Source organism: Dermacentor silvarum, chromosome 4 (assembly GCF_013339745.2).
Source record: "Dermacentor silvarum isolate Dsil-2018 chromosome 4, BIME_Dsil_1.4, whole genome shotgun sequence".
In the NCBI taxonomy this organism is placed as follows: domain Eukaryota; kingdom Metazoa; phylum Arthropoda; class Arachnida; order Ixodida; family Ixodidae; genus Dermacentor; species Dermacentor silvarum.
Genome location: NC_051157.2, coordinates 26,733,201 through 26,752,267, shown reverse-complemented (window position 1 = coordinate 26,752,267; position 19,067 = coordinate 26,733,201). Strand labels below are relative to the sequence as shown.

Sequence of the window (19,067 nt, the reverse complement as noted above, 5' to 3'; positions counted from 1 at the left end):
TGAAGCAAAAATAGTTATCAATATGTATGTAGTCATCGTCGTCATCATTTTATTTCACTTCTCTATTTTTGATACAATGCAAGTCATTGCCCGCGAGTCAGGACAAAAATATTATGATTAACCTCTTGACGGGGTCCTGCTCGCGCTGGCCATTGCTATTGCCATTGCTATTTCTGTAGCCTATAACAATAAATGAATGACCTTGTAAGGAGAATCTTCAGGGTTGTAAACAACTGCACACAAATACGTTGCAGTATTCTGTATCGGCTTAGACGAATAACTAACAAAATGTTGCGGGCCCTAGATCACAGTTTGCTTACGCTAAGCACTTGTGGGTGTTGATGTAACGCACATTTTAATCTGACAGTTATCATTATTCTGGCATGAACTCTCACATTCAGAAAACCCTATCCGTTCATAAAGTCACTGCCTCTTGTAAAACTAGAAAATGAAAGAAATTTATTAAATTCTGTGGTTTTAATTGCCATAACCACAATCTGATTGTGAGGCACGCCGTTGTTGGGGACTCCGGATAATTATTGACCACCTGTGGTTCTTTAAGGAAATGAAAGGTCAGTTTCTGACAAGCATTACGTAAATGTCCGAAATTTCAGTGTCGTTGGGTATGCTTGGAAATAAACATTTAAAAAGCTTACTGCAAAGGCCTGCCAATTTTATCTTTTTGGTTGGGCCACCGCTTGGAACAGTTTATGCACAAGAGGAAGAACCTGATGAGGAGAAACGTACCCAAGGCATTGCTGTTGTGCAAGAACACTCCGTATCCCTGCCGGTCGTTGTCTACTCCGAGCAAGAAAGGGTGCGTCCCGTAGAGATTCTTGCCAGGCTAGAAGGTACAAGAACTTTCCATCATCCGCGCGGAACTCGTCATCAATATGAGAACGCATCTGCACGTGCACGCGGAAGGATTTGCTGGGGGCCTATTTAGTGCATAGTCAAGTTTGTCAATAATCCTTAAAAAGAACACGCACCTCAAAAGAAAGTAGCATAAATAAGATCAAACAAACAAGCAGACAAACATACTCAGGGTCGTGGTTTAATGTGTGGAGGTTTAGTCGCAAGCTTTGTACCACGTATTGTGCATGAGAAGCGTGAATCCTTCGATTTACTGTTGCGTTCTTTACGTCGCGAAGAAATTCGGCATTCTCACGATGTTCACGCTACATACACTTGTGTGAGCAAGCGTACACATATGTAAGTGTAACAGTCGGGCAGCGGTAGTTTCATAATGGAGATAAATGCAGTCTACCGCTGATGCGAGTGAGAAACGTATTTTAGGCAGCCCTGATACACTGATCTTTAGCCATGGCTACAGTGTACTAGAAGAGCTATTCTAGTACACTGTAGCCATGGCTAAATGAGGTTTGCCGCGAGCGAATATAAATGCATGAGACGCGTGGAAAGGTCATCTTTACTGCGACGAGAAAAAATATATATTGTGGTTTGGAGTGTTCACATTTGATCAAAATAGCGTAAATTGCCAGCATTTCATACCAGTAAATTACCGAAGTTAGATGCCTTTGTAACGACTTAATATTCATCGCTGTCGCCACCTTTCAAGTACTTATGTCATATAAGCGTACACTTTTCATTCATAGCATTACAGAGATTTAAAAAATCAATGAAATATTTTTATATATAAGCATATCATCACGGTTTTATTATTTTACACAATGTTGCACGCTTAACTCTTATAGTAGCCTAGCCAAAGTACACCTTATAACATGGTTCAGAAACGCTGGGTAATATACAAGGCAATGCGAGCGCCCGCTGCGAATCAGTGAGACGGAAAAGAAACGTGGCTTTCCCTGGAGCACTACTTGACCGAATATTTACAACGCCAATACGCAAGATAGTTTTTTTCTTTGGATGAACGTTGCTAATGTGAATGCAGACCGCAGGAGCTCGGTCGCGGTTGAAGAAGAAACGACTGGTCCAGCTGACGTTTCGGCGAAGGGTGGTCCATTGTTCACCCAGACCATACACGTAGTCCGATGGCAGGAGTGTGGAAAGCTGAAGGAACTGGTCGGTGAACACGAGGCGTGACAGGTTCGTGTGGAAACTGGAAAAGAAGAGCAATGGGTGAAGTTTATGTATAGGTATAAATGCCGTTGGTATAAATTCCAAATTCCGGCACAGAAAGGCATTAGACGATAAAAGTAGAATGAATTCCGCATACTTGACAGCACCACCAGTGCACCACAACTTGTTCTTGCTAAAGCATAATATGCCAGCCTGCGCTGATTTCCGTTTATTTCCTATAAAAATCATTGTCGTCCAGCCATATCTTCCCAGCTGGCGTCCAAGCAGTGCAAGTGAGCACAGTTGTCTTTTTCGCCAGCCATTCCGATTGACCTGCCTTGCATTGACCTGCCGCGCGTAACAATATTATCTAAGCTTGGTAGAAACAGTGGGACACACCTATTTCGCTTACTGGGGAGTAAATAGAGAGGGATAAAAGCGCCGATGAATAATTTTCAGAAATAGTCTTTTTCAGAACATGTCTCACTCGTCATTAAACAACCTTTGTATATTCAGACAAGTTTATTTTAAAGGATCATCATCAGCAGCAGCAACCTATATTTATGTCCACTGCAGGACGAAAACCTCTCCCTGCGATCTACAATTACCCCTGTCTTGCGCTATAGCTGATTCCAACGTGTGCCTGAAAATTTCCAAACGTCATCACCACACCTAGTTTTCTGCCGTTCTCGATTGCGCTTCCCTTCTCTTGGTACCCATTCTGTAACTCTAATGGTCCACCGGTTATCCATCCTACGCATTACATGGCCTGCCCAGCTCCTTTCTTTTTTCTCTTAATGTCAGCTAGAATATCGGCTATCCCCGTTTGCTATCTGATCTACACCGCTATCTTCCTGTCTCTTAACGTTAGGCCTAACATTTTTCGCTCCATCGCTCTTTGTGTGGTCCTTAATTTGTTCTCGAGCCTCTTTGTTAACCTTCAAGTTCCTGCCCCATATGTTAGCACCGGTAGAATGCAATTCTTGTACTCTTTTCTTTCTAACGACAGCGGTAGGCTCCCAGTCAGGATTTGGGAATGCATGCTTGCCGTATACAATCCAACCCAATTTTATTCTGTAAATTTCGTTCTCATGATGAGGGTCCCCTTTGAGTAATTGACCTAGAGAAACGTATTCCTTTACAGACTCTAGAGGCTGACTGGCAATCCTGAATTCTTGTTCCCTTGCCAGGCTATTGAACATGATCTTTGTCTTCTGCATAGTAATCTCCAACCCCACTCTTGCACTTTCTCGGTTAAGGTACTCAAACATCTGTTGTAATTTGACCCCATTGGTGCTGAACAGGACAATATCATCTGCAAACCGGAGGTTGCTGAGGTATTCGCCGTTGATCCTCATTCCTAAGTCTTCGCAGTCTAATAGCTTGAATACTTCTTATAAGCATGCCGTGAATAACATTGCAGAGATTGTGTCTCCTTACCTGACCCCTTTCTTGATAGGTAGCTTCCTACTTTTCTTGTGGAGAACCAATATAATGTAGCTGTGGAATCTTTGTAGATATTTCCCAAGATATTTATATATGCCTCCTGCACTTCTTGATTACGCAAAGCCTCTATGACTGATGGCATATTTTAAAGGATAAATATTTGTTATTGAAGAGGCAGAACATGTGACACATAACAAGTGACCCAAGTTGGCGTGAAATAGGTACATTAAATAACGGCACATATCCAGTGTCACATGCCCAATGATCCAAGCTATTTCGACTGTTGGTTGGAAGAAAAAAATGCTCTGTTTGAAGACATTGGTTGGGGTTAATATTTTTGTTGCTAACAACTATATGTCATTGGGCAGCCGCACTTGCTTATGTTTTGCCTCGCTATATCACGAATGTCCAGTGCCCGTCTTTACAAACCGCTCTAGACTACTTTTGAATTCCGGCTCTGCTGATCTGTTTGCGTGTCATACACATGGACCAGAGCATGTGCTAGGGCTAGACATATTGCATGTCGGTGGGCATGCATTTCTTAATGACAACGCTACTGAATTAACCACGCTTGCTTTGAATACTTCTGTGTTATTATTAATGTAAGTGTAAACTTACATAGTCGTTGATTGACGATCGAGGCGGTAGACTCTTAATTGGCCATCTTTCGAGATGCTCACGTCGTATAGCCGGCTACCTGTACATGTCCGTGCGGGAATCTTTGGCACAGGTGGCGTGAATCGTGTTTGAGTGGCATCCAGAATCTGAAAAATGCGCAATGTTGTCGAATTAGCCTGATTACTGTTTTATTGGTGACAATCGATACACGTACCTAACTGAGCACGAGGTCGCGGGATCGAATCCCGGCCACGGCGGCCGCATTTCAATGGGGGCGAAATGCGGCCGCAGGTGGTCCGAATTAATCCGGAGTCCCCCACTACGGCGTGCCTCATAATCGGATGGTGGTTTTGGCACGTATAACCCCATAAGGTAATTTTTAATTTTTACACGTACCTTATGAAGCTGACTTTCTGCGTCACCACCGGCATGCGGGCGCATGTAGGTAAATTGAATTCATGCGCATTTAAGCCTAAGTACATGGTCGTTTTTGCACTTTGCCCCCATAGAAATGCGACCGGGATCGAACCCCTGACCTCGAGCTCAGCAGCGCTATCCCATAGCCACTAGGCTACCGCAGCACCACACGTGGTTAGGAGAAAGGATTCTTAGCAAAACGTGATACCTTCTTCCAAAACCTAAGTTTTCTCTCTCTGCCAGTAAATATAGTCATTGCTGCATGTCTGTTTCATTCAGTTTGAACTCGTCATACAAACAAAAAATTGATTAAAGCCGCGTGTTTTTTTTTTTTCTAGCTTCAAGCTTTTAATGCTGGAATTGTCATGGTTCGGAATAATGTTTTTAGAGCAAGAATACTATGACGTCGACTAAAAAAAATATTCTTGCGTGCCACACTGCTCATTAGTCAATCATTAACTGTCGATCATGACTTAACAAGTCTGCGAAAGCGCTGAAAACAAATTATAATACAGCGTCTTCAAAATTTCGCTTTCGCAAATTTCACTTTAGTTGCAGTGGGAGCTGCAGGAATGCTGCTTTGAGGATGGTTTATGCTTCTCGGGCACATTAAAAATTATGGGGTTTTACGTGCCAAAACCAGTTCTGATTATGAGGCACGCCGTAGTGGGGGACTCCGGAAATTTGGACCACCTGGGGTTCTTTAACGTGCACCTAAATCTAAGTACACGGGTGTTTTCGGGCACATTAATCATGTTTCCGAACTGCAATAATCAAATATGTGCAAATTACGAAATCACGAGACTATAGCCCTAATTATTCATGTACCCTTATCTGAAACGAATATTTTGGCGTTTTACGCAGATTTTCTCGCATAACGTATGAAAGGCTATGTGGGAAAATTATGCGTACAGCGCCAATCTGTCCGGGTCACGTTTTGTCGACGCTTACTTCGAAAGTAATGCAAGCCTGGAATAGAGAGCGCGAAAGAAAGGAAAGGTGGGAAGGGTTAACCAGACGCGCGCGCGGTATACCCTGCACAGGGATAAAAGAGCGATGAGAGCGAAAGAAGGGAGAGAAAGAGAACACTTGCTGCGCGCGCATTGTGCACACACAGTCTATAAACGCTCTCAGAGACCTGGGGCGGTATTCTGTAAGAGTCTATCTAGTGGACTGTCCATTTCGGCTGTCGCTGATTGGGTGCTGCTTGATGTGCAGGAAGGTGCGAGCCAGTCTCCTTCCTGCACGTCAAGCAGCAGCCAATTAGCGACAGCCGAAATGGACAGTCCACTAGGTCGACTCTTACAGAATACCGCCCCTGTTGACTTGAAGAACCGCAGTAACGCTTTCGTAGTTTTCTGCGTTATTGGCGCTTACAGATATGCAAGTCTGCGTGTCTGTTAAAAAAATATTTAGGCATGACATTCGGCAAAATAAGAAAAAGAGATTCGTGGCGCAACCCACTGCCCCGTTTCAATGGGGAACGCTCATACCATCCATGCATCCATCCATCTGAGGATCCTAAGTAAATGAGTATTCTTTCATCTTTCATCGACTTTATTACCATCAGTCCGCTAAGGTCCACTAAGGTTCAATTACGAAGTAAAGGGGGTTTTGTAGCCAATTAATTTTATTTGCGCATTTCATGCCCCTTGCGGGTGTTCGCACAAATATTCACCAAGGACAGCAACACATTCACCAAACTCGAACAGTGTCTTTAGCCATCCTGGACGTTGCCAAATCCGCGGAATCCGCCCTTCTTCGAAATATCGGAGCCATACAGTGTTTTAGTCCAGTGCAAGTTTACGAGCGAAGCTCCCACGTCGAGACAGGACTCTTCTGATGCCGAAATTCGCTCACCGTGATCCTGGCTGTGTCGTTCGCGTAGAAGACGACGTTCACTGCCACAGACTGCACGTCCTTGTCGATGCCCGAAGGAATTTTCCTGCTGAGCCTCGCCGAGATTCCATCCGGAGAGCGATCTAAGCCGTCGAGCCCGTACCCCTGATAGTCGGCGGGGTAATAGCAGTAAGGAATGTTAGGTTGTCCATCCGAGGCGTCGCCTAGCGCGCCCCAGCAGCAACCTCGGGCCTCACAACCCTTCTGTGAAGATCCAGGCTCTGGGTAGCAGTCGAAGCGATCCGCTATGCTGGCCAGCTTGCATTGCTCATTGTAGCCTAAGAAGAACACAGCCGCAATTAGTGTTTAGCTCACCTTGAAGCTAAATTGGTATATTTTGTTTAAAGAGACAATACAAAAATGTTTATGAGTTTGCATTTCCAAGTTATTCAGATATGTTTATTTTACTTCGGGGTGAGGAAGTAGCATTGAAACTAACGGCGAAACTTCGGTTTTCGAATTTCGCAACATAACGGTGAATTTTATAGCATCACTGTGGCATCGCAAATTTCGCCACATTTTCTCGTATTTCGGCCGTTTTGTTCAATATGAAAATCTCATTATAGTTGCCAGGCTGATATTTTGTTTACTTGAAAATTTTTTAAAAAATGTTTTTTTTTTTTGGTGATGAACACCGAATTAACCCCGTCAGATGCTACCGAAATTTGTGACCTCATGAGGAGGTGCTACGAGAAATTCAAGGTGACAGCGGCATGCTTTCGTTTTTACGTTTTATCCCGGAATAACACGCCTATGATCGCGCTAACACCTTATTCGGATCTAACAGCCTGATCTCGCTCTAACCTATTACAGCTCTACACGAGTGAAGATTCAAAGATCTGCTAACACTGACGAGCTCACAGGATGAGCTTACGGAGTGTTTCTTAGGGGGAAGTTTTGTTCTACTGTACTCAAACTTTTTTGATACGCTACTTTAGAACTGTCCATTCAAGTACGAGGAAAACGCTACACGATCAGTGGTAATGTTTATATAACCGTTAACGCTGCGCTGCATCCCTACCATTGCGGCATCAATCAGCTGCCAAGAGCGCCTGCGCCGGCTGTACTGTACAAGACAACCTGGTAATCAGCACTTGGTATGAGCGGTAATAGCAGTGCTTGAACAATGTCGATTTGATGAAGCTAAAAACGCCCAAATTTTCTCGTTCATGCTCTTACCGGTGAAATTTCTTTCCTGGCTTGAGTCACCGAATGCGTTCCATGAAGAAAATTGGGCCTGAGAGCACGCAACACTGCAGATGACAAAAATTGCCAAACGTGACAAAATAATTAGCTGTCGCTCATTGTTTTTTTTTTTGTTCTTTTTTGTGTGTGGGTGGTGCTGTACTTTTGATATTGCGTTCTGTGATTTTTCTAGACCTAATTGTTTGGAGACATGGCGAAGTTGTTGGCACTCGTTATAGTTTTCAAACTGCGCGCTGTTTTCTGGCGTTAATGGTCTGAGTAAAAATATGGGGGATTTTATTACTATTGATCATTTTCATGGCAGTAATAAAGATTAAAATGGGTCGTCAAGATGCGCTATTAATTGTGAAGTTAACGAACTGTAAGATGGACAAATACCGTTTCTGAATCTACAAAAAATTGTCGCGGTTTCATCCGAAAGGCAAACCATCAATTGCGATAGCAAATTAGTAGATAGCTATACGGAGTAAGGATAGTAGTTTTATCAACTGTATAAACTTGGACATGCAGCGGCACCAGCAACGCGCAGAACTGTTGTCGACGCCGTCGGCGTTTTGCCCGCGTTCGCACCGAACGCGTGCGGCGTTGGTGACTGTTGCCGGTGCCTCTGGGGGCGGCTCGGAGGTTTTCGACGAAATCAGAACGGGACATTCGTCGAGCAGCGTCGGAAGCCTTTAGCACCTTCTCGCCTCGCAACGTTTTTTATATAAATAGGCATTTGGTGCCGCAGCTAAACGTCGCCTCCCCTCCCTGCCTCCCGTCCCCCCATGGCCTTTCGCGTGATGGAAGACGTCGCGTTTGCCCATATATCTATGGTGATTGTAAAGGAGGAAAGAGACGCTTAATTCTGCAGCCTTTTATGGAACATGGCGCAGAACGCGCGTTTGCTCTCCGCTGTGCGTTCGCTCCCCGTGAAATTAAGCGCGCGTCCCTCGCGCCGTTTCACTTGCACACACAGCATACGGCGCGCGGCGACGATTTCATCGCCGTTGACGTCATACGGAACCTCACAGCGACGGCGACGGCAGAAATCCGCTTTGGAGTGTCCATATAATTGCTATCGCAATAAAAAAACACCGCATATCCACGGGGTGAATGATGATGAGTGGGCGAAGCTCCGGAGGGAATCATCGGTAAACCGTGAATCTTCCGTGTAATTCGCCCAGTCTCGCCGCACTAAATCGAACGATTGACTTCTACCAATGACACGCGCCATATGTGACGTCATTCCTATTTTATAACAGCGCCCTTCATTATAATTGCACCATCTCCCGCTTAAGGGGACGCTAGCACAAACGCGTTAGAAACGTGCAGTACTCTCTAGTAAGGGGGAGAGGCCACAGCGTCTTACGCAGCCGTTTACACATGCCGGAACGTGCACCGCGTTTGCCGACGTCATCACATGACTGCTGAGAGAGTATAACCCCCGTATTCATAAACGCTCCTCGACTTGAACTTGACTTGCCACCGATGGCGCTGAGCCGTGCTCCCTCAAGGGCTGCAGAAGATAGCGCCAACCTTTCCCTTTCCCTCAAGAACCACTTATCTATCTATCTCCACAGACTCTGCAGCACACCAAGGCCTTCCATCTCGGCCTGATACGTGCCGCCTATGCCTGCCGGTTTTGCTTCGCCCAGCCATGGCGACTCCACTCTATCCCTTCTTTCGCTCCCACTTACCCCTCCCCGTTGGCGCTGAGCCGTGCTCCCTCAAGGGCTGCAGAAGATAGCGCCAACCTTTCCCTTTCCCTCAAGAACCACTTATCATCCACCGCCTTCAACGCGTTTCGAACGCGCTGTCCAAGGCGGTGGCAAGTCAAGTTCAAGTCGAGGAGCGTTTATGAATACGGGGGTAAGGCGGAGCTAGGCCACAGCGTCTTACACCAGCTTCTTACACAGGCCGTAACGCGCTAGCACAAACGCGTTAGAAACGCGCAGTCTTTCGTTAACGTTGGGTATTTATTGTCATCGTGGTGCATGTGTCCATGTGCGCTTCGTGGCGTAGTGGTTAGCGCCGCGCGTTCGGAAGCGAGGGGTCCCTGGTTCGATTCCGCGCTATACGGACGCAACTATCGGAAATTTTTTTTTTCATAAAAGTAGACGTGGCTATCTACTACGACGACTACTACTACTACAGAGGAGGGACAGACCCACACCCTAAGGAGCTTCGTCCCTAAAACAAATGGCAATTTCTCCCAAAGGGCGAATCATTGACAGCGATAGCAAGGTTTAGCCTTGCACTTAAACTCCTCTAACGGTTTTCTATTTATACGCGAGTACGACAGTAAGCAAGGTAACTGTAATGGGTAGGAGGAACAGCACCAGGCGTCTCATAACGTTGGCGTAATGAGGAGCGCAGCCAGTGGCGACGTGTGCATCGCACCTCAACGGTGCAGGAAGTTAGACTGACGAGAAACCGTCGGCGTTAGTCAACGCCCTGTGGAATATTAGGCAATGTTAGCCGGACGTTTACTGCTCAGACAAGCTTACGCTCAGCAGCTAAGCAGAAACGCTAGTGTGCCCATAGTAATAGTTGTTGTTTTGTTGCCTCGAAACATATCGATGCGCACAATGCTCACACCCGCATGACGGCGTTACTACAGACCCACTCACCCCCTGCACTCGGGCCACGCATGCGCCGTCGATAGCGGGACAGCACAACGGCGGCGGCGGTGTCGATGGTGCGAATGCGCGTCGAGCATCCGTATCATTTCTATCGCAATAATAATAATGATATGAATAAAGAAATCTGACACGGGAACCCGCTTGCGCAAGAAATATGTGCCGCTTTTATGAACTCCTGCAGGTTCAAAGATACTTATGTCCTCCGACAATTTCTTTCCAAATTTTCATGTACTGACACCGAGCTTTGTTGCAAAAATTTACCGTAAAATTTGGTTTTACAAGTTCATTTTTTCTTCCTGAAGTAAAACTATTCTAACCTAACTCTGTCATATTCAGCTAGAGTTTATCACTTCTTTTTTCCGCGCGTTATTATCTAGAGCTGTGCTGCACGCACTTGTTCATGAAGCAGTTTAAATATAAGACCTTATTGGGAGCCTCATTTTAGTGTTCACGCCGAAAAAAACGAAAATTTCACGACAGCCCGTCTGTTCTGCGAACTGTGACCCTGTGCACAACGTATATTTAGAGCCACAGCTGACATAAAGGCATCGTGCACATCAGGAGCATTTGTAGCGACCACAGAAGAGTCCTGGAGAGCCTGCAGCTGTCGCGATAACAGAGGCTACTTGCGTGGGGAAAGCGTCACATTATCTCGTTGCTGAACAATACTCGAATTACAAGCAAGATAAGAAATCAACTGTTCATTGCCATTTGTATGCTCGTGCGACCGTACCGAGAGCTGGTTCGATCACGAAAGATACTGCAAGATGTATTTTAATGGCTGTTTTCTAGAAAATGGGCCTTTTATTTTGCTTTCTGCAAACTGTAGCGCGAACAGGTGCCACATGCGTAGTAATAAGCTGCGAATACATTGAAACTACCATTTAGTTCCTTCTAACAAGCCTATAGTTTCCGAAGCCTTGCTAATGCACGTCCTCCAATCAGTCATGAACTGTAGGTAATTGATACCTAACGTTGATACCTTCTCACGGCGTCGAAATGAACGGATTCTAAATTTCTCCAATAGAGCTTAAAGAAAGGTTGTAAGACATGTAAATTAAACGATGTAAGATGCCCTTGCACCACAGTAAATTCGCGGTCAGCTTTAAGAGTACGCGTGGCACTTTGTTTGATAATTTGGACAAATTTTAAACCTGCACGTAAGAAAGAATGAGCGGCACAAAATTTTGAGTATTTCTAAAAGTATCATGGCGCCACTTATAACATCTGTCATGAGCAGAGGCCACTTCACAGCAGTGATAGTTCTTGCGGCGCACCGTAAGCACTCTGCGGTGCATTGTTACCGCATTAATTGGCACGAGCCTACCCAAGCGTGATCCTATAATGTCACACAAACTTCCCCAACTGAATGCTGAATTTGGGGATTACATGCCAGAGCAAGTTTGGGGGACAGAGCGCAATCAAGGTTTGCACTGATTCGTAAAACAACTTCAGTTATGCATTTTGTTCCATTTAGAGACCCAGGAAATGTTTTTATTTCTAACATTGCAAATCTTATCCTAAGCAGGGCGGCAGCCTGCGAAAATATTGCGCGCAGCACTATGAATCAGTAACGTTGCGATTAATAACCTCATTGGTTTGTTTACTTTGTTCTACATGAGCATACATAAAGGCCAGAGCTGGACGGACATGACTGTTGAAAGAAAGCGTAGACTTAAAATTACCTTTTTAGATCTTTTGGTGATGAGGGCGGGGGGAGGGGGGGGGGAGCGCTACACCCTTTCCTGAGATTTTCCTTCCAATGTTTCAGAGAAGCAAACCGAGCGCTTCACTTGGTATGTTGCCTAAACTGTCGCAAGTATTAATATTTTGAGCCAGTTAATTTTGCCCTACGTTTTTCCACTCATATCAGTTAACACGTTATGGCGTATTCTGCGACTGAACGCAAGATGAGAATACCGCGGCGGCCGCATTACAGAGGGCATTGGGTAAATACATCGATTAATCAGTCTTGCACTTAACACAAGAACTTGGAAAGATAGATGTTCTATTTAATTCTGCAGCTGGAGTCCAGTTATGCATTCCTTACGCAAGTTAAGACAAGCTGGCGCTATATATATATATACAGAAACGACGAAATATCGCGTAAGGGTAAATCGCAAGACATAGACAATAAGTTTCTGTTACGGTCGCATCAGTTCATCATGTTCCCACTGTAGCCTCCGTGTATTACGGAAACATGTCCTCTTTAGATGGAGAAGCAGAAATGTGACGTACCTCAGAAGCAGTGGGATGAACTTCAAGAGCATGTTGTCTTCTGACATACGCTTCTTCGCGTGCCGACGAAAGGATCTGCTATCTCTTTCCCACACTTATATCTGGCACTCAACTTCCTTGTCGCACTGGCTCTCTTTATCTTATTCCATGGACGGCGTGTGGCTCGGCGCTTGGTTTAGTTTCCGCTACGCTGTGCTGCCACCCCAAGCAACAGCGCCGCTGTTCTCTCGTAAATACAACTGCCTGTCGAGCGCCTGCAGCGGATAAAATTATTACAGCGGCAAGGTTGAATGGAGAAGAAATTAAGCATTACCAGTCTCAGTCATAGGTGCAACTTGCTCAAGAAAGCGTGAGCTCTCGGAAAATGGAGTAAATTAAGTAATGTTTTCTCTTTATCACGCTCTCATAAAAGAAATAAAAAATAAAAACGCGACATCTGCCGTTAGTGCACAAGTGTGTTGCGTTCAATGACACGCGAAGCGATTTCGCATTCAAGCGCAAAACACATGCTTGCGTTTTCCAGTTCTGTGTACTGTGTCCATAAAATCATTCACTGAGATCCTGCGTTCTAGAAATTACCGCCGAGAGTCGGTTGGCATGCGCCATTGGTAGAAGGAGACCGAACCCAGCCAAATCTCCGCGTTCAGTCTAATGCACTTTCGTACCGTCAAACTGGCCCTGTATAGTCCAGCGATACATGCGAAGAACTACATCAATCACTTCACGATGCCAGAGTTTGTTCATATGCGAGTGAGACAGATCTCCATAGGCTGCCTCCCACGCCTCGTGACGAACCCACATGCACTCCGAGTTATCTAGGTTAATGCGATGCGATAGATGAAGTGCTTAGCTGGCTGACGACCCACTCGACCACACACGCTAAATGAATAACACACCCTGGTGACACGTCCGGGAGGACTGAGCCTCTGACTCTACTGCTTGCTTCACATTCAAAGGATAAGCGGCCTCGAAAACTTTATCTCTTCTCACCTGGCAGACGAAGAATGACGACCAGATTATTCATCAGTCCGTTCTCCTTTACGGCTAGGAGGAGAGAGTAATAGGGGAAAGAGAGTGAAATAGCAACGAAGGCAGGAAGGAGTTGACTTGGCACCTCTCAGCCGCGAATTTCCTGTGCGCCGTGGTTGATATTTGATAGCCCGGGACGCGTGATCCCGTCTGCCGTTCTTTTATTTCTATCCTGTTTTTCTGCTGCTGCGTGGGAAAACATGTCTGCGCTTCTGAGCTGACATCGCTTCCTTTGCATGAGCACCGTGCCACCCCTCTAGGAGCTGTAGTGCACTGATTCCAACAATTTCAAATCGAACAACCAATACAGCTAGAGCGCCAAGCCAAATAAATGTAGGTACTATGTACATTTCTCGTGGATTGTGAAGCCCTCGCCAATGAAGCTTTGCAAGCTGCGATTTGAACCTTTCTCCATTGCTTGCTTGATCCTCTTCCTGACTGGCGTTGTTCCAATAGGATAATCGCGTGCTATTCAGCAATGATAAGTATTATGCTTCATGTCATAGAAAAATACAGTAGAATGTTGTTCTATTATGTATTAATCATCTGATTTTTCTTAAGTTAAATCAGAGCATTTCGGCAAGACACCCGATAAGCAGATTCGGCGGTCAGTTAGAGCAACAGAAAGAAGATGAGTTGTAGGGGAATGTGGCCGGTAAAGGCAAAGAATAATAAAGATTATTAATTTGCAAGGAAAGCTGGTCTAGCTGGCGATTGGCAGATGCATGTAGATGACATTTCGATCAACTTCTTTTCTTTTTTCTTTTTTTTTTTGCAGGCGGATTGAATTTTGGTGGTTGCAGTAAACCCACGTCTTAATAAAGTCATCGTGACAGCCATTGGAATTCGTTTTAAGCAGTACGCGTATTTCGTTAAAAACGGGGAGTGATGTGGGGAGAGAGAGAGAGAGCCTTTATTGTCACTCAACGGATTAATGAGCAGGTGGCCTCAGGCCAGGCTACCCCCATCAGCGTACTTGATGGCGGATAAGATGTACGCTGCCGGGTGTTCTTGCCGAGCCACGATTCATCCAAAGGGTGATATCATCGACCTATATATGTATATAGCGTAGTGTAAGTCTGGGATGGTGACCAGTGTTCGATGTACGTCGCACAAGGATAGGGACGTATGTTAAAGTAGTGCAGGGAACGGAGAGTGGTACATCCATAAAATATGTGTGCGGGCGGTCGCCGCAGTGTATGCCGGGAGGGTTGTGGGCCTGCGGACAATGTGCGCTGGATTATTCGGGCTGGCATCGTCAGCAACCACCCAGGCCAGCCGCGTCTTCGCAGCGAACAAACTTCGGACACAACAACCGCCGTATGCGCTGGCAAAATTCCTTTCGGAATTTCGAGTCCTGAATTTTTAATGTAGATAGAAATACAAAAACGGAGGAAAATTTTAATAATTTCAGTGATAAATGACTTTAAAATAAAGAGAGACAGAGTCGAGGCAACCATTTAATTCGGAATCTCAAGCGAGCTCTTCGATGTGTATCTGGGCAGCTATAATGATGGAAAAAGTGCTGAGATGGCGGCCATGCATCCGCTCACGTGATACCTCGCCCTGCTTTTTGAGAAGGCGCCAGGCCGCAAGTGGATCTCGAGCGCCGCAATCGGATCGGATGCGTGCAGGCTCACGCAGGTGCCTTCTCGAGTCTTGGAGTGGCAGTGCACCGATTTTAACGGAGACCCCAGCAAGGCCCGGTTGAAATTTCGGGCACCACATTCCTTCTAAGCCGTTAGAGGAACTTAATATGGAGGACAACGTAAGTGTTCTATAATTCTAACCTTAAGACAAGAGGTTTCGCGAGGGGTTCATGGGGTGAGTCGAGCGCAAAGCGAACTGTCGCTTAGTGTACGAATTGTTTCTTGTCAGGTATCTCATTCATGATGAGTAGAAGATAGTGGAAGGTCTTCCACTGCCGATCATCGCGCCAAATCAGTTCCAGTGAACGAAAGAACGTCAGGGGACCAGCCAACGCGTAATGCTCGGCGTACTTTGGAAGCCTCGTTGTCCATGGCAGCACCAGAGCCATACTGCAATAATTTTGTAGAAATAAAATTTCTGCATGGTCCTATGAGAACGCATTCGGTTGCATCTTTTGTAAAAATCTCGTTTCGTTGTAAAAACCGCCAGATTCAACACGGCCCTCCGCTAGCTTCGATACAATGACGTACAAAACCTTGCTATATGTGGCGCTAGCTAGGCCGGTGGCGTTCTGTGTTGGTCAAAATATTGCTATCTGTACCGACTCGAAGTGTTCGTGTTTGAATTATATATGGCCGCCGTGATGACTTAGGTTCCTGTATTTTAAAGTGAGTCATGTGACGATTTGCGTTTCGCCCAGTCACCATTCCGTCACTGTAAACCCCGCACAGTGTCGCGCATTTACGGCTTCGTATCGAAATAAAATATTTCAAAGCGCCTTCAAAAATAAAGCCATTTTACTTTGGATAATAAAAGCGCACTGAAAGTTAGGTAGAGACTGTATATTATGTCCAAAAGAAAGGCTGGCCCTGAAACTTGGGCATTTCATGTAAATTAATTTCCGCGAGCATATTTTAGTGTATATCGTGGTGGATACTTTATCCACACCGAAAACACAGGGTGGGCACACGGTACATTTCTTGACTGGCTTTATTGGCAGTCCGTTGTATGAGTAATTACAAGAACATAGCTGATGTAGTAGCAGCCTTCGCTGCGACCTAGTCAGCCTGTCATTAGGAAACGTGGGTTGCAGCACTGGGAAGGACGAAGACATAAGTAGAGATGGGCGCTGTGCCGCTCGAGGCTATGTCTTCGTCTTGCCTTCTGCTGTAACCATATTTCATAGTGCCAGTAATCAATCTCAACTTTCAACATTAGCATAGTCACTCTGTGCCTGTGGCGCGAACAGCCTTTGGGTCGAAAGGTAGGATTCCCATCACTCATATCTACGTAAGCTGTGTGTAAACTATGAACTATAAACTATAGCCTTTTTAATCCATCTAAAGTGTAGTAAAGGGCTAAAATTGAGGGTGAGGAGGCGCTGCTTGCCTTTCTCTGTCGGTGTCGACGGATCCATGACATCAACCGTCCGCGTACGCCGCGCGACCGAAATATGTGACGTTGTCGGTTGGGCTTACGCACCACGGACAGCCTTTTTTCCGAAGCAAGAGTATGTTATGCAGATATTAAGCGTTACTTAAGCGACAAAGGGTCCGCCAATTATTTCCTCTTTGCTTTCGTAGTTGCTTCTTGTTGGCAAATTAATGTTTCGGTTTAAGTGCACGCTTTAGCGTGGCGGTTTTAGAACAGCTGTAAATTCCTACGTGTTTTTTTTTTTTAGCAAGTCTACACTAGTTTTCACTGCCTCAAAATATTTGTTTCAGGCTGCGGTACCACTTTACATCCCAGTCTAAGTGTTAAGACGTCGTGTAGCGCATTATAGCAATATATATTATTGTTGCTCGTTCAGGGCTGCTCAATCACATGTTTTTATTTCCTTTACGTCGTCGACGTTATTGTATATGCGTGCACTTCCATTATCGCTTTTCCATTCGCTTTCACTTCCTACGCTGGGCATTAAAAAGAAAATTTATAATCTTCGCGCTATTGTGATTTGATTTGTTAATGAAGTAATTATTTCGAGTGAAACAATATATCGTAAACTTTCTCTAAACGAATAATATAATTCTTAACAGAATTAATCAAATCTGAACAAGGCGAATGACGACAGCGCCATATTTTTTTTGATGTCTCATTCGGAGACCGCCAGTGCAACCAGATATCTTACCTCCTTGAACCTTCTGAATGTTAGTCATCCGTTGAACGCAATCACGGCTTGGGAATTATTTCACATGACGCCGATGCCGACTGTAGCAGAGAGAGAGAGAGAGAGACCGATCAACACGCATTCGTAGTCCCGTGCAGATGTTCGGTGAATAACGCGCCAGTGAGCTCGCGTGACGTCACCACTGGCTGTTTTACTTGCCTGACTTATATTCGACATCGAGCACCTGTAACTTAACGCCTTCCTTGTTCGGATTCATTTCAGTGCGTCATAACATGCACGTGCGCGCCAAGGCGTCGGCTGTGTGTGGTTTACTGGGTTTACTGGGTGTGTTGGTTTACTGGGAGAGGTCGCATGCTCGATGTGCCACCCCTATAAGCTACGCCACTGCAGTAAGGTTGTTGCATGACGGAGACAAGTGTCCCTTGTAGAAACATTGGCTATCTAGTCCTTGTTGCAACACTGCTCACTTTATTAGGCTTGTCGACTATGAATTCAAATGTCTGGCCGCAAGGAGGCTTTGCGTTATGAGACAATGAAGTTATAGTATTTCGTGCGCTCTATATAAGAACAAAGTAATTACTGACTGCCTTTTGAGAGAGTGACTACTTATCCCGATATTACTTGCGTAATGCTTACCACAATTAGTGGGAGAGAAAGAATAGCAAAAGAAAAGGTAAGGAGTTTAGAACATAAGTAATTAGGTTTGCCGCCCTACGTGAGGGAATGGTAATATAGCGATTGAAGGATGAAGGAAAATGGGAAAGAAAACTTGTAGCACCAGCGTGCAGCCACAGTCATTCCCTTAAGCCTGTTGTCACTAACAAAAAACTAGCACAATACATTTTAAGTCTGCCGAGGCCTTGAGCCAAGACTTTGCACAGCTGAACACCGATACAACGAAATCACTTGTATAACGATGATTTTCGTACGTCCCGATCGAAGTTCCAGCTTTCATATTGACACGTATACATGTTTATCTTTCACCGGTGGCCGCTTTCCACCGGCTAACAAATGTTAAACGTTATCGCTCGCCGCAGGACGCGCCCGTATCGGAAGTTTCTAGAACGTTATCGATGCTTCTTTTCGTTGCCTGTTTTCACCGACGCTTATGTTATATGATTGTGTGACGGACGCGAATTGTCTAGAACTTTCTGGAAGACACGCGGGCATCAGGGATTAATCTGGAACCTTCGATGACTCAGGTATAAAAGCCGACGCGTCTCGCCGCTGATCAGATTTCGACGACCGCCGACTGTGTTCGCCGCTTTCGTTGTGCTTCGAGTGTAGCTTGCTTTTGTGGGCACAGGTTCGCCCAATAAACAACCAGTTTCGTCATACACAGTTTTACTACTGTTTACTTCAGCGTCACTACTACGTGACAATATGTATTGTGAGTGCCTCGGTAGCGAAGACCGCTACAACAAATTGGCCTGCACAACGAAAGAGTTTGGGCGTCCCCGATGTTTACTTTGTTGCTTTACAACGACCGAACGTAGCGGTACCGCCACTGCCCTTCGCATTCGCCTCTGAGGTGCGGTGCGCGTACTGAGCGCCGGTTCACAGCACAACGAAGACAGCGCAGGTAGGTTTGGATTCCTAAAAAAAAAAAAAAAAGCATATCGCAAATCTAAAGCACAGCGATATTCGCGCTCCCGCTGTACTGCTCCCGCTTTCGCACTCGAGCTGTAGGAAGTAGCCATAAATGCCAACACTGGCAACTGCGGCATTCGACACTCCGCTGCTGTACATTCGCGTCTCTCCCGGGAATACCG

The 19,067-nt window shown here is 45.5% G+C and overlaps 1 protein-coding gene across 1 annotated transcript in view; it reads right to left on the bottom strand.

Annotated features, from left to right (window-relative positions):
• Positions 1-12,742, bottom strand: part of LOC119449654 (lysosomal alpha-glucosidase) — a 39,163-nt gene extending 26,421 nt beyond the window's left edge. The window contains exons 1-6 of the mRNA XM_037712875.2: positions 12,489-12,742; positions 7,600-7,673; positions 6,382-6,698; positions 4,105-4,250; positions 1,915-2,080; positions 748-844 (exon numbers count right to left, since the gene is read on the bottom strand). Coding sequence (XP_037568803.1) covers positions 748-844; positions 1,915-2,080; positions 4,105-4,250; positions 6,382-6,698; positions 7,600-7,673; positions 12,489-12,535 — 847 coding nt within the window. The 5' untranslated portion in view covers positions 12,536-12,742. The remainder of the gene's footprint in view (positions 1-747; positions 845-1,914; positions 2,081-4,104; positions 4,251-6,381; positions 6,699-7,599; positions 7,674-12,488) is intronic.
• Positions 12,743-19,067: the final 6,325 nt, after the last annotated feature.